This window comes from Acromyrmex echinatior, chromosome 9 (genome assembly GCF_024713525.1).
Source record: "Acromyrmex echinatior isolate Ae372 chromosome 9, ASM2471352v2, whole genome shotgun sequence".
NCBI classification, from domain to species: Eukaryota; Metazoa; Arthropoda; class Insecta; order Hymenoptera; family Formicidae; genus Acromyrmex; species Acromyrmex echinatior.
This window is the reverse complement of record NC_141860.1, coordinates 8,435,809-8,448,522: the sequence shown is the minus strand read 5'-3', so window position 1 is coordinate 8,448,522 and position 12,714 is coordinate 8,435,809. Positions and strand designations below refer to the sequence as shown.

General features: G+C 40.2%; 1 protein-coding gene across 6 annotated transcripts in view; it reads left to right on the top strand.

The window, feature by feature from the left end:
- The window catches only part of neur (E3 ubiquitin-protein ligase neur), a 63,565-nt gene that overhangs the window by 32,739 nt on the left and 18,112 nt on the right, over positions 1-12,714 (top strand). Inside the window, exons 1-2 of one of the 6 annotated variants that reach the window (XM_087409158.1) lie at positions 9,926-10,963; positions 11,352-11,476. The exons of 4 other annotated variants lie outside the window; for them this stretch is intronic. In XM_087409158.1, coding sequence (XP_087265284.1) covers positions 11,359-11,476 — 118 coding nt within the window. In that variant the 5' untranslated portion in view covers positions 9,926-10,963; positions 11,352-11,358. Of the gene's footprint in view, positions 1-9,925; positions 11,477-12,714 lie in introns of those variants that run through there. One more of the 6 variants, XM_087409157.1, reaches the window with a different exon arrangement.

The following is a 12,714-nucleotide window of genomic DNA, read 5'->3' as shown; positions in this document are numbered from 1 at the left end:
CCTTTGCGCGATTTTTGTTTTCGATACTTACTGTGTCCATTCTTTTCTTTATCTTTCACATATTCATCGTCATAAAATTTTGAGCATGATGGGGGAAACAAAAGAAACATCGCCATTTAACTCGATTGTGTTGTCAATTTTTACTTTTATTTATTTAAATTTTTTAGAAAAGATTAAATTGAAGTCTACTTAAACAGTAATATAGAATAACAGAAATCGAACTAATATTCGTAATTAATGATTCATGATTATATACATATATATATATATTTTTTTATGTAATTTATACATAAAAAAATAATTAACATTATTAGTGTGTACGTGATAATGTTTGAAGAATATTCATATGATATTTTTTGTACATACACGATTCCAAGGAAATGTTTTTGTTTGTGGCTACATTCTTGTTGTATCTATACATTCCGGTATAATCTGATGACCGAGATCTTTAAATGCTATTTCCCGGCGAGATTTGTAATACACGGTTCTTTACTATTAGACAAAGCGTCAGTTGTTGTCGATTGAAATCGAGGTTAAAGGTTATAAGTAGAGTTTTACGAATGGAATGAAGTGGAGTGGAGTGGAGTAAGGAAAAAGAGTGGTTTTTCTTACGTGATAAATTTTACGTGTCAACGACGTTCCTCTACCGGGAGGTTTCTGGGGACCAACGCAATGCGAGCCCTTTGTAGGAGGGCTTTGAACCGTTGAAGATTTGTAAAAGGGATACGTATACTACTGGGATACTTTATATCAAAGGGGAATTGTTTTGAACTTATTCTTGCGTAGTTTTAATTATTTATTATTATATCAACAAATAACATAATATGACTTTATTATTATAAATTTTCTAATTTTTAAGCTTACATAATTTTTTAAATCTAATTGACAAAAATTTTACACTGTACTTACATCTTTCGCGAAGTATAATATGAATTAAATAAATAAGAAACAATATGCAATATGTTGCAGTTTTTCACAATTATTTGGATCTTATTTTTATGATGAAAAATTATAATTTTTTTTCAAGGATAATTTTTTTTTGAAGCTCTGATTGTTCGATCAATCCTTTCTCCATTTCTGCATAATTGTGTATAAGAGAAGTAGCTTTTATCTCTATCTCTCTTTTCTCTTTTCCTCTTTTGATGAAAGAAAACTGGAGCAAACAGCTCACGAAGCTACCTTGAAATTTCGAAGTTGTCTCATTGGTTGCTTTGCATGAAACATTTGATCTAATTGATAACTGTATTTAAATATCCTACAGTATTTTGCTTTTGTTATTTATTTTTATTTCTTTGGAACATATAACAATTTTTACTTTGAGAAAAAGGATGGAGAGAGGAGGGAGTGAGAAAAAAACCATCAATATTTCTAGCAGGATAGGACGCTTTTTTGCCATCGTCATCATCGCGGAATGAGTGAAATGAAGAAAGTAAGTGATCGTATTGCTTCTGAGATACCACTCTTTGCTTTTCCTTCTTTTTCTTATTTTTTTTTTGTGGCTTGGTGAATCACTCGTTTCTCGATTGCAGAGATTCCCAGTCTTTTTACTTTCTCATCCTCATCGCGACTCCTTTTTTTTTCACTCTCAATAGCCGCGGCTGATATACTTCTTTCCTTCTCGCGTCTGTTATAACCAGTTTGTCTTACAATTCCATCTATTTCTTTTTGCTCATAACCGGGATACATTATGTTGTTCGAACATCAACAAGACCAGGAAAAAAAAAAGATTCTTAGGGGATTCTCGCGTGCGCGCGTTCAATTGTGCAATCGAGAAATGCCGATCATGACTGGACTAAAGTTGATTTACCTGTTCGAGGAAAGGGTCCTCTTCCCCTTTCCGATGACTTTCTGAGTCACTGAAAACGATTGGTGACGCATTAAGTTGCTGGCCGTGACGAAACGTTATTGCAATGTAAATTGCATAATGGTACATTCGCGCGTGCATACAAACAATGTATCACCTGCGTCGGATATGATTCAAGGAATCAGAGTTTCCCACAAGTTTCACTTTGCCATATCTATTGAAATCTTGATCTTCGGTTATTAACATACTTTCGAATCCACAATAAATGTTTAAACCTTGATTTATCGATTTATTGAACATTCAATGAGAGAATTAATCAAAGTATATTGACGTCCTTGGAAATTTCAAGTCTTCTGTATGATAAAGTTTTCTTACTTACTATAATTTTCTTACCTACATATTTATTAACTTAGTTACAACGTAACTCGACGAATAATAATTTATTAAACACACGTTCATGTACACGCGCATACAGTGTTGTTAAAGTAATTACTATCGTCTAGTCATGTATTTCTCATGGTATCTCCTCAATTAGTTAGAAATAGAATGTCTTACGGTTTCTGCGTGTCTGTCGAGTCCTCTTTCCGGAATGGGTGAGCCTTGCTCACGTCGTCCGAGTTGTCTCGTAGAAGAAGATCCAGCCCAAGGAGCAATCACTGACCGTCCTCACTGACTCGACAACCTCGCACACCCACCCACCCACTTTCCGCTTCGCCGTGTGACGTCAGAGAGCGAGCCGCGGAACCTGTCTTTGTTCCCACAAGCGTTTCGCGAACCGGTTTTGCGGTTCACGATGCCGCGTAGTGTTCCTGTCAGCTGACCAGCTGGTCGGACCGTTTAATCGGGGAATTCTCCGCCTATTTTAAGGGTTCGGCGGCCGTGTCCTCAGGAGTCAGTCCTTTCCAAGAAGCGTTCATTCATCCTTCCTTCCTGAATAAGGACGGAAGCATAGAATTTTGCATAACGAGAATGCATAAGAAAATAAATCAATGAAAATAAATTAATCCTTCATTTCCGTGAAATAAAAGACTGATTGGTTGACTTTTTATGCCTCAAGCATTATGCGTTATGCAAAAATCTGTGCTTCGACCTTAACGCTTCTAAATGACAGTGATAACTGGCATGCATATGATAAGCATATCGAAATTCATAACTGTAGCACATTTACCACATTCTTATCTCAACAGGGTACATGCATGTAAATAAATATATACGTAGTATATCTATATGTATATACACGTAGTATATATCTATATGTTTATACACAAACCGCAGGATGAGTTCAGCGAACTTTAAATGGATTGTTTAATTGAAAACGGAGTTAGTTCCTAAATATCGTATAGATCCGTGGATGTCAAACAAAGTTCGCATCAAATAAAAATTTGTTACACATAAAGGTGCCATTTCATGAGACACTGAAAAATAGTGTCAGCACGTGCTCTTAACTTGACATTGAAAGTTGAATCTATTCAAAATTGACGCTAGACAGTGAAAATGTATAAAAAAGAATGCAGTGTTGGGTGCCTTTTAGCAAGAAATGCAGATAACACAGTGAATCATGTATCCTTATTGTTTGTTAATATTAAACAAAGCTAAAATGATCACTATGTTACATTGTACCTTTTGCTGGAAAGCACTCAACACTATATTTTTTTTTAATACTTTCCATCGTCAATCCTAAAGTCAATTTCGATCATAACTTATTTTGAAGCTGAAAATGAGCATTAAGCGTCAATAAGAAAAGGTACCTATGTTAATTTAGATATCTTTAAAATAATCGCTTTAATAATTTCTTGTTTGAAGTAAATAATTTCTTCTTTCGATAATGTTTTTGTCTCTGCGATGACATGTACCTTCTTAGTTCGCACTGACCGATTCGTGACGTTCTTTACAAAGATAATTTCGACAGGGTATCGCCCGCAACATCCGGTTGGCGGTACATCGTGAGCGGAAGCGAGGGTATTCAAGGACGGAAGTCGACATCGATAACACAATGGAACCGAGAGTTCCGTTTTCCTGGGGCTCGAGTTCTCTTGGGTCGACTTTTTGTCCGAGACCAAACGCACGTCGATCAAGGCGTTCCGCATCTCAGTTCTACATTTCATCCAAGTCCTCGATAACAATTGCGGACTTAGGCGTTGGAATAAGATCCTGTCGTTTTTCGCGCGTGTCTGCTTCGCGCTTCTCCTTTTGCGGGAGGCGATTGTAATCTCATGATGCGGACGTGGAAAGTGGACCTTTGCGGAAACAAGGTGCGTGAACACCCCACGTGAGTACGCAGCGCGTGCACCGGAAGCGACTTCATAAGCAGATTCGCGTACCTATCTCGAGCCGTTCGGGCTCGGCTGCGTGAAAATTCGTAAGATCACCCTGCCGTGACGCGATTCGTTCTGAGCACACACACACACACACATTCGTCTCGTTTTACGTGGCTGCGTTTAACGTGACGTAATTGCAAAACATTTTCTGAATATTTAATTCTGCAATATTTAATTCTCGCGAATAACTCCAACAGCTGAAGCTGTGTTGTTACAGCCCATCTCTCTTCATATGAATTAATCATGACGAAGACCTAAACATCCTTGTTTTGTCTACTATTCGCGCGAGATGATCTCTTTCGGTACATTTGTTTACGAATAGACGTGCCGTTGCGAACTCCTGCTGACTTTCCTCCAACAAGTCTAATCGAAAAAATGGAGTAACTGTCAAACATCTGTCGTCGGTCGAAGTGTTTCCAGAAGATGCATTCCAGAATACGAAGAGAGCTTTCATGAGTGCTTTCGAGAAGCTCATTTGCTGAGCTAAGGCCACTGTTGCTATTATAACGTAATGGATTCTCGAATGATAGACCAGATCGTAGACTTTCATAAACTCCCGTCGACTAGAAAATATCTCGTGACTCTGGAAACAGATGCGAAAACAAGCCGAGATTAGATTTCATTTGAATTTCTCTGAGATAACGAATTAATTAGCCGTTAAATACAGCCCCGCTCAGGTTTCACGAGCGAACTTTTTCCGTTAATTAATTAATATCGCGGCGAACATTATTTCTCGCGAATTATGTAAGGCAGAAAAACATTTAAAGCGGAATTGAATGTTCTGTTGAAATCACGTAATATTTGAAATTTATTCGACGCAAATTACCCGTAGATGAAGGAATACGGCGATGAGGGAGAGTTGTCAGTGCGATCTTCACGCGATATTCTATACATAAATCTTCTAACTACGCAGCGAAACGTCTTAACGACGCGTTCTCCTTCGCGTAATCCTGAATACGCCATGAATTAATATGGCGAGCGCCTCTTGCCGAGATTTATCGCTACTACCTTTTTAGGACTTTCTTTTCCTCCATAGAAATACTCTACTGCGCTCAAGTATGTTCGTCGTGGCTTTAATGCTTTAACGATGAGACAGCGCCGTCGCGACTGGACCATTTCTTAATTTCAACACATTTGTCTGGCTGCTTCTGGGCTTCTTCTCATTTCGATTCGCGCAACTTCTTGTTCAGAAAGCCTCCGAACTGTTCTCTCTCGGCAGGCGGCACGTACTCGATATTTTTTAATCGCCGTAGAAACGAAACTGTACCCCGGAGTTGTCTGGGTGTGCCGCGATACGTCTGCTCGAAGGGTGCTAAAAATAGAGCCCTAACGAGCTTTAGGAACTTTGGCTTCAGAAGATAAGAACGTTGTATAAAACGAAGGGCACAGAAATAAACGTTGTATCTTCGAAAGATTAGAGTCGTGTAAGGTATCGTTGCGGATATTTGCGCTTATTTGTTTTACTTAGAACTGTCTTATCTTTCCTTTTTTTTTTTTTTTAATATGCACCGAAGACACGATGATTCATTTTTCTGAGTGAAATTGTGGGTTCAGTTACATACGGCACGATGGTTCTCTTGGCCCTCGATCTGAGACTGACTTTTTCAAGAGATGTTCTACGATGAAAGAGAAAGAGAGAAAGAGAAGCCCCTAGAGCCCTTCACTCGCAATACACATATTACTCTTGGGAGTAGAGAGCCGCCTCTAGACTTTAATGGAACAAATGTTGCAAAACCACATCGTCGCCCTTCATACCCTCGAATCACTTCGAGGATTTCAATGCCGATGCAATTTCGATGATGATAATACAATATTACAGAATTTGTCGAATACTTTTTAATTAAGTCTCTTTTATAATGATTCGATTCATCATAATTTGATGAATAAGAACTTTTCTCAACAATCGTCGTTGAAATCTTTTTCAAATCTTCAAACTCCTTGAAATTCTTCATTGCAATAACGAGCTCCAGATTGAAAGCGAAGGTCCGTTCTTGAAGGACGTCCTTACCGAATAATCGAGTCGATCGCTGGATTATTAACGTACGAATGATCGTTCGGAGACGCGCATAATAGAGCAGAAGTCCCCCTTTATCACGAAACTTTCGCTGCGCTTTTACACTTGCCCTCGCCGGAAGTTGTCGTTGATACTCGCTGATTGGGATAGAGGCATACTTACCGCCCACGAACAAAACGCATTGCACCGGGAATCGTCGAATGGAAAAAAAAAAGGAAGGAAGGGTTACGGTGAAAAGTCCAACGTTATCGACCCACGCGCAATTCGCGCGGCGTGGCGCCTCAATGAGCGAGCCAATGTCTGAATGAACGACGAGATGATTTAATTGCCGAGTGTCAGAGTTCATCTCGACGACGTGACTGTCGTCTGGCCAGCGCCTCTCATTCTCCATCCCGCCTACGCCGGTCATACGAAATCGGTCTAATTGCAGGAAGTTCGCGGCTGACCCCCGCGATTGAATTCAATTAGAGACGATACGAGAAAATTTCTCACAAGAATTTTTCTCGCGTTTAATTATCCGGTCGAATGTACTCGCGAAAGTGTATTGTTTCTCGGCGCTCTGTGATAGTAATCAAGAATTATTGAGCCAATTTTTGCAGGCATAATTGAATTAATGGACTTTGAGTAACAGATAATGAATATTTTAGTTAAATGCAATTTCGTTGTGCCGAATGGCGACGGCAAGATTAATTTATCTGTCTGTGCTCGTCTTCGTCGAAACCACCCATGCACTGGCGATCCCGTGAAAGTATCGGTTTTACGCGATAAACCAAACCGTCGGCGTGTAAACCGCGGTGGCCTGCCGATGATAGAAACAACCGGCGTTTATCGGCACCACAGCCGTAAACTTCTACGACTTTTACTTGCTTTCCTCATCATGATTTACTATCTGCGAATTTTCGCCACCGAAAATTTCACAACGCGAATCAGACGATAAACTACGCGCTATTATCATATGTTTCCATCGTCAAATCCGTTTCCATCCTTTCTCAGGGCATTTATGCGATCGCTGATGATTGCGAGATCATCATAAATAACCAACAATCTCCAGCCCGGCGTTACAGCTTCAGTGTTTTAACAACGATAGAGATTTCACTGTTAAATTTATAGTGTCAAATTACATCCAATTTGAGCTAAAACAATAGTGACAAATAACTTGATTAAAAAAAATGTATTAAATTTGACTCAAATTTAATTCATTATTCACTAAGTGTACATTATTCATACGTTAATATAAACGTTGTTTCCCTTGAAACTAACTACAGAAATGGACAGATTTATATTTTGATATGTATACAAATAAATAACAAAATTTAACTCAAGGGATTGGGTTGCCATTGCTTTATGGATAATTAACAGTGTTGAATTATGAGAAATAGATAATCCACGGGGTTGCAGTTTTAGTAACACGATAGAGATTTGAATTATAATTTTGAAAAAATATACATACGTGTGTTGGAATTTAGAAAACGATTCGAATGAGAAGTACACATCATACGTGTTGATATTTTGATGGTAATGATCCGTATGTTTCATAAACTCCACGCTGCTCGCGATCGATGATTCACGCGAAAACAATTAGTGGATTATCGCCAGGAAGCAACAGCCGCTCTCCATCGAGGCCTTCTCTCGTCGCAAATCTCCGTATGCACGCTAATTTGCGTCTAATTTAACATGAACGGAATCCCAGAGGCGATGCCGATGATCGTGCTCTAACGAGCTTCTCCCACGCGTCGTTTCTGCCTTCCAGGCATTGTCTCAATTCCACGGAGAAAATCTTCGATTTTCTCCTCGTACATATGAACTTATGATTAGCCAGGATTTCACCGTGATGGCCCATCAATATTCCATGCCGGTAATAATCGGTACGGCCGTCGTAATATTTAGAATTGTGCCGAGGCGTACGTCTTTCGCGTTCTTTTAATCGAGATCCAGAGCGTGTAGTATCGTTTGAGGCGCACAAAAAGAAGAATCGTCCTGCTGGAAAGAGAACGGCGGTGGATTTTCCGCTTCATCCGTCACGGTTGAGAGCCACGGTGAACCATTCGACCTCTGGTGTAAACCGAGAAAGTCCGCGGACGACGCCAGCGAGAGCAACCGGATCGGATAAATTAAAGACGTTAAGGTCGTTGCCTTTAATCCTTTTGTCGATCAATTACGCCTTTTCCTGCGCAACTTGGAAATTGGCGTAACACACCGTCGCCACGAAGGTCGAAGTGACGTTAAAGAATGCGAAAGAGGAGAGCCAATCTTTTACGTGTGTTAACCATATTGGATTTTTCTTTAACCCTGGAATTTGCACGTGAATTCCCACGGACTTCGGTAGGTTTCATGTAGATATTTTTTCTGGAAGAGGAGGATCGGGCCGCGGAGGAAGGAAACAGGAAGGAAAGGCATGAGGGGAAGTCGATGGGGAAGTCGACGGTGGCTTCCCCCAGGATATTAAGGGCAGATGGACCGTGAAACTTATCGTCATAAGAGCATTAAGGGTTTAAGGGTTCGGTTTCTATCGAGTAATTCTCACACTAAAGCGTAATGCAGTATATATCGTACTTTACCTTATTATTTTTTTTCTTTCTGAGCGTCGCTTTAAAGAAATTCGGTGAATTTTACATTTAGGGATTCAGTCGTCGTTTTCAGTCGGTGAGCTCGAAATCATTCGGATCTTTTACACGAAGTCGCGTACAGCGCGTACCGAGCTTTGCATATCGCTATCAACCCCCTGACAACGGCCAGTCTGGCTGTGTCGGGGGCTGGGATCGATAGAGCTTCTATTGCGATATCACGCGCAAACCCCATGGGCGAGTATGGTGGCGACAGTGGTTGGGATGGTGGGGGTACTCTGCGTCGCGGAGCCACCCCCACATTTCTACGGAAATTCTATATAAAAAAAAAGGAGACACGCAGCCCGTTCAATCCTCTCGATTTGCACGGCCAGCTTCATATTCTTCCACGCTTCGGCGCTCTTCTACTCGCTTTGAATTGAATGCATTTTTCATCATCTACCAGTCTCGTTTACTGCGAATTATTGATTTATACCGATGAAAGCTATTATAATAAGTTGTAAGTAATAGTAGTAAATTTTATACATAGGTGAATCAATAAGTGACCTTAATTTTTATTATCTTGAGTAACTGAATGTTGAGGCCAATTTAAGGTTACTTATTGCCTTATCTATCGTAATCATGCGATTACAAATTTTAAACGGTGATTAATATTTCTGGCGCACGTATGTATTGTTGTAACCCCGTAATATTTGACACGTTGTTCGAGTCACCCCTAATCGATTAGTAACTCCCTACATAGCCGATCAAGTATGCTAATGTCCCGTGAAAATCGTCGAACCATGAAGCTCCATTCGGGATACGCGTGGATCCTTCGTTCATCCATCTTTTCCCACCGCGCAAGCTCGCTTTTAGATTGTTTTTCTAGAAAAAGGTATGTAGGTCGCTGCAATTCCCTTCTCGCGCTGTTAAGCGACATGAATACTTACGTACAAGATCAGATACGGCTTCTCAGGATCATCGATCGGTTTTCGGAACAACCGGAGGGTGCCGGAATGCCTAAAAGCTTAGGGTCCTTTTGTGTTCTTCCCTCTCTCCGATCTTTTTTTTTAGATCTCGTTCTTTGGCTGGCGAAGGGATGGAGGGGGTCGACGCCAATGCCAATGCTGCTGACTGGCTGGCTGGCTGGCTTTCGTCGGGCCAGGTGGTGCGCAACCGTTGCTACGGCATGCATCGCCATCCCCAAAGCCGTGTGTCCGCTCCTGCGAGCAGCTGCAACTGCGACATAACAGCGACGTCTGTGCGCGCGCGTTGCGTGTCGCTCTTCAGCCATCGGAGGGTCGAATTCGCGTATATTAACGCTTGAACGTATTTCACTATTTACATATTTATACTATCAAAGATGCGTCTCCGTGACGTTCCTTGTGCCTTAATTAGTCTCTGAAGAGTCCATTTTTAATTGGCCAATATTGCGTTTTATATTCTCTCTGTAAACTCTGTAAACAGTTATTCGTAATTGCGAAAAAAAACGGGATACGAATGAAAAATGATTATGGGAAGAAAAGAAATTGAATTTATGTTTCAATTTGAAAAATAAATTCTACAATATAAACATTTCAATTTGAAAAATAAATTCTACAATATAAACAAACTACTATTTACTATGTTTACATCAAATTGATTATCAAAGTATGCACGAATCACAGTTTATTATCAGGTTTCTATTATTTGTGTTAATTCCTAAGTTTAACATCGATATATGAAACTTTCTATCATTGTACGCTACGCCTTTCGCTAATATCAGTAGATAAGACGCGCCTTATCGCTGGCATCCACAAGGTGAGATCCTCCAGATACATCCGCCTTTCCGTTTGAATGCCCGGCTGCCATGCACAGCTTGCCGAAGTATATGTGTATGTGCACGTGCCCGTGTATTGACGAATCACACAGACACACGTAATGACAGCGGGGAGTTGGTCGGGGCAGCAACCAACGCAGCAGATGGGGAGTTTGCTTCTGTAAGCCAGTCGTTGTAGTGGCGTGGCTGAGGCTGCCCGCCTTTTCCCGGCAACTCCTGGCTTGTAAATCCACTCGTGTTTTCCTTTTAACATTCTTTCTTCTTCTCTCTATTCGTTTTTCTTCCGATCCGGAAAATCGGGAAGGTGAGATCCGGAAGACAAGAGATCGTTGCGCGTGCCTTTCCCACCCTTCGTCTTCTTCTTTCAACCCCTCCTCCCTTCGCCCCTTGGACACCCTTCGCCGGATCTGACGTTGATGAAAATCCCACGTTGAGAGTCAATCGATCACCTAGTTTTCAATCTGAGTGAGTACTCATCATCGATTTTCTTTGTCTCAAGCTTGCCTTAAATAAATTCTAACGTTTCCGTTGCGCTTCTGCTGTCCGCGGACAAAAGGTTCAATCATGGGAAAACGTTTGCTCTACATATATTATTTCATTTCTTTATTTTGTCATTTTTTTACTTGATATAATGTTTTTATGATTTGATACAATCTTTTTATAAAATTTTACAGGAAAAATTTCCAAGTTATCTTCAACAATTAGTTTGCCAGCTGCAGATTTCTTTCTTGCTAACGTTTTGCTAACGATATCGGAAAACTTCTTTGTCAAAGAGAAATCTGTACTTTCCTATGCAAAATTTTTTTCATAAAAATATATTTGTTTGAAAGTCGTCATTGTTTTGCGTTCTAAGCTCGAAGATGTCTTTGTCCTGCTCTAAGATCGAGATGTCTTTGTCTTGTCAACGATCGAGGCGACCATTGACAGTCAATAGAGCCACCAGAGTGGCACGATTGCGCCTGTCAGCACACGTTCTTGGTGAGTACAAAAACGTATCGTTCTCCTCTCCATCTTTCTCTCCCCGAACTTTGCTCTCTCCCTTTGAACTCCCCTGCTAAGAATCAGCTGCTTTCACATCAGTGAACTTCTTCCTCACACAATGTGTCGAATCCGAAAACTCTCCATTGTTATTTACAATAAATATTTGATACACTAATTCAATCGACAATATTTAAAATATGATTCTGACATTTTTCAAGAAAAATTAATGTGTAATAAAAATTAATTAGTAATAATAAATAATGGATTTAAATAAATTTTTACTTGTAAAAAGCAACACAACATTAACCGTTAACTTAATGACTAATGCCAGTTTTCAATGTATCTTAACTTTAATCTCGGTTTCAATTCTTCTTTTCCTATGTCTGTTTCTACTAATGTCTAATTTTAATCTCGGTTTAATTAACTCTTCATCTTTTTCTATTTCCATGAAGAATTAGAAAAAGACGAAGAGTAAGTTGTAACTGAGATTAAAATTAATCTACGTTGATGAAAACAGGCATAATTTGCAAGATCGAAGAAATTGTCAATAATTGATTCAATTTGCGAAATTATAACTGACTACATTCATAATTAACGAAGTATTAATTCATGATGGTCACACATCGCGACTCGTCATTTTCTCTCTTCAGTCGCCTATATATCTTCGAAAGGCTTACATCAACAATTATCTGACCGTTGCGTTTCTCCAATTTATTCGCTCGAACGAACGCTTGTGCTTCCCTAGTTGGTTTGTGCTCGAAATTAGCGCGCAGAGCACGACTCCGGTTAACGATGAGTGCGACGACACGCGTTTCTTTGTCGAACGAGGAAACGGAATTTCATTAACGCGACCCCGCGCCTTCGTGAGTCATGGCGATATGTTGCGGATCGTTTAAGAATCCAATGATACAATCGGCGGTTTGCCTTCCTCTCTCTTTCTCTCGTTACATATCAGCAACATGGCGTAAGAAACCTAATTTCAACTTCGCTTAGGATCATAACTGGGTCGACGATACCATCCACAACAGCAACGACCGCGTCTTCGAGGCGTTCGTATTGTTCCTTTTATTCGCGAGACTCTACCGCGAGTACGCCCAAACCGTTAAGCACAATTACACCGCGCGATATCATATATAGACTTTCCATTCTAATTAAATACAAGTACGCCACGTAGGCAGCGGGTCTACGCAACCCTGAATTATCCATTGCACTTGTTACTTTCATTGCTCATCGTG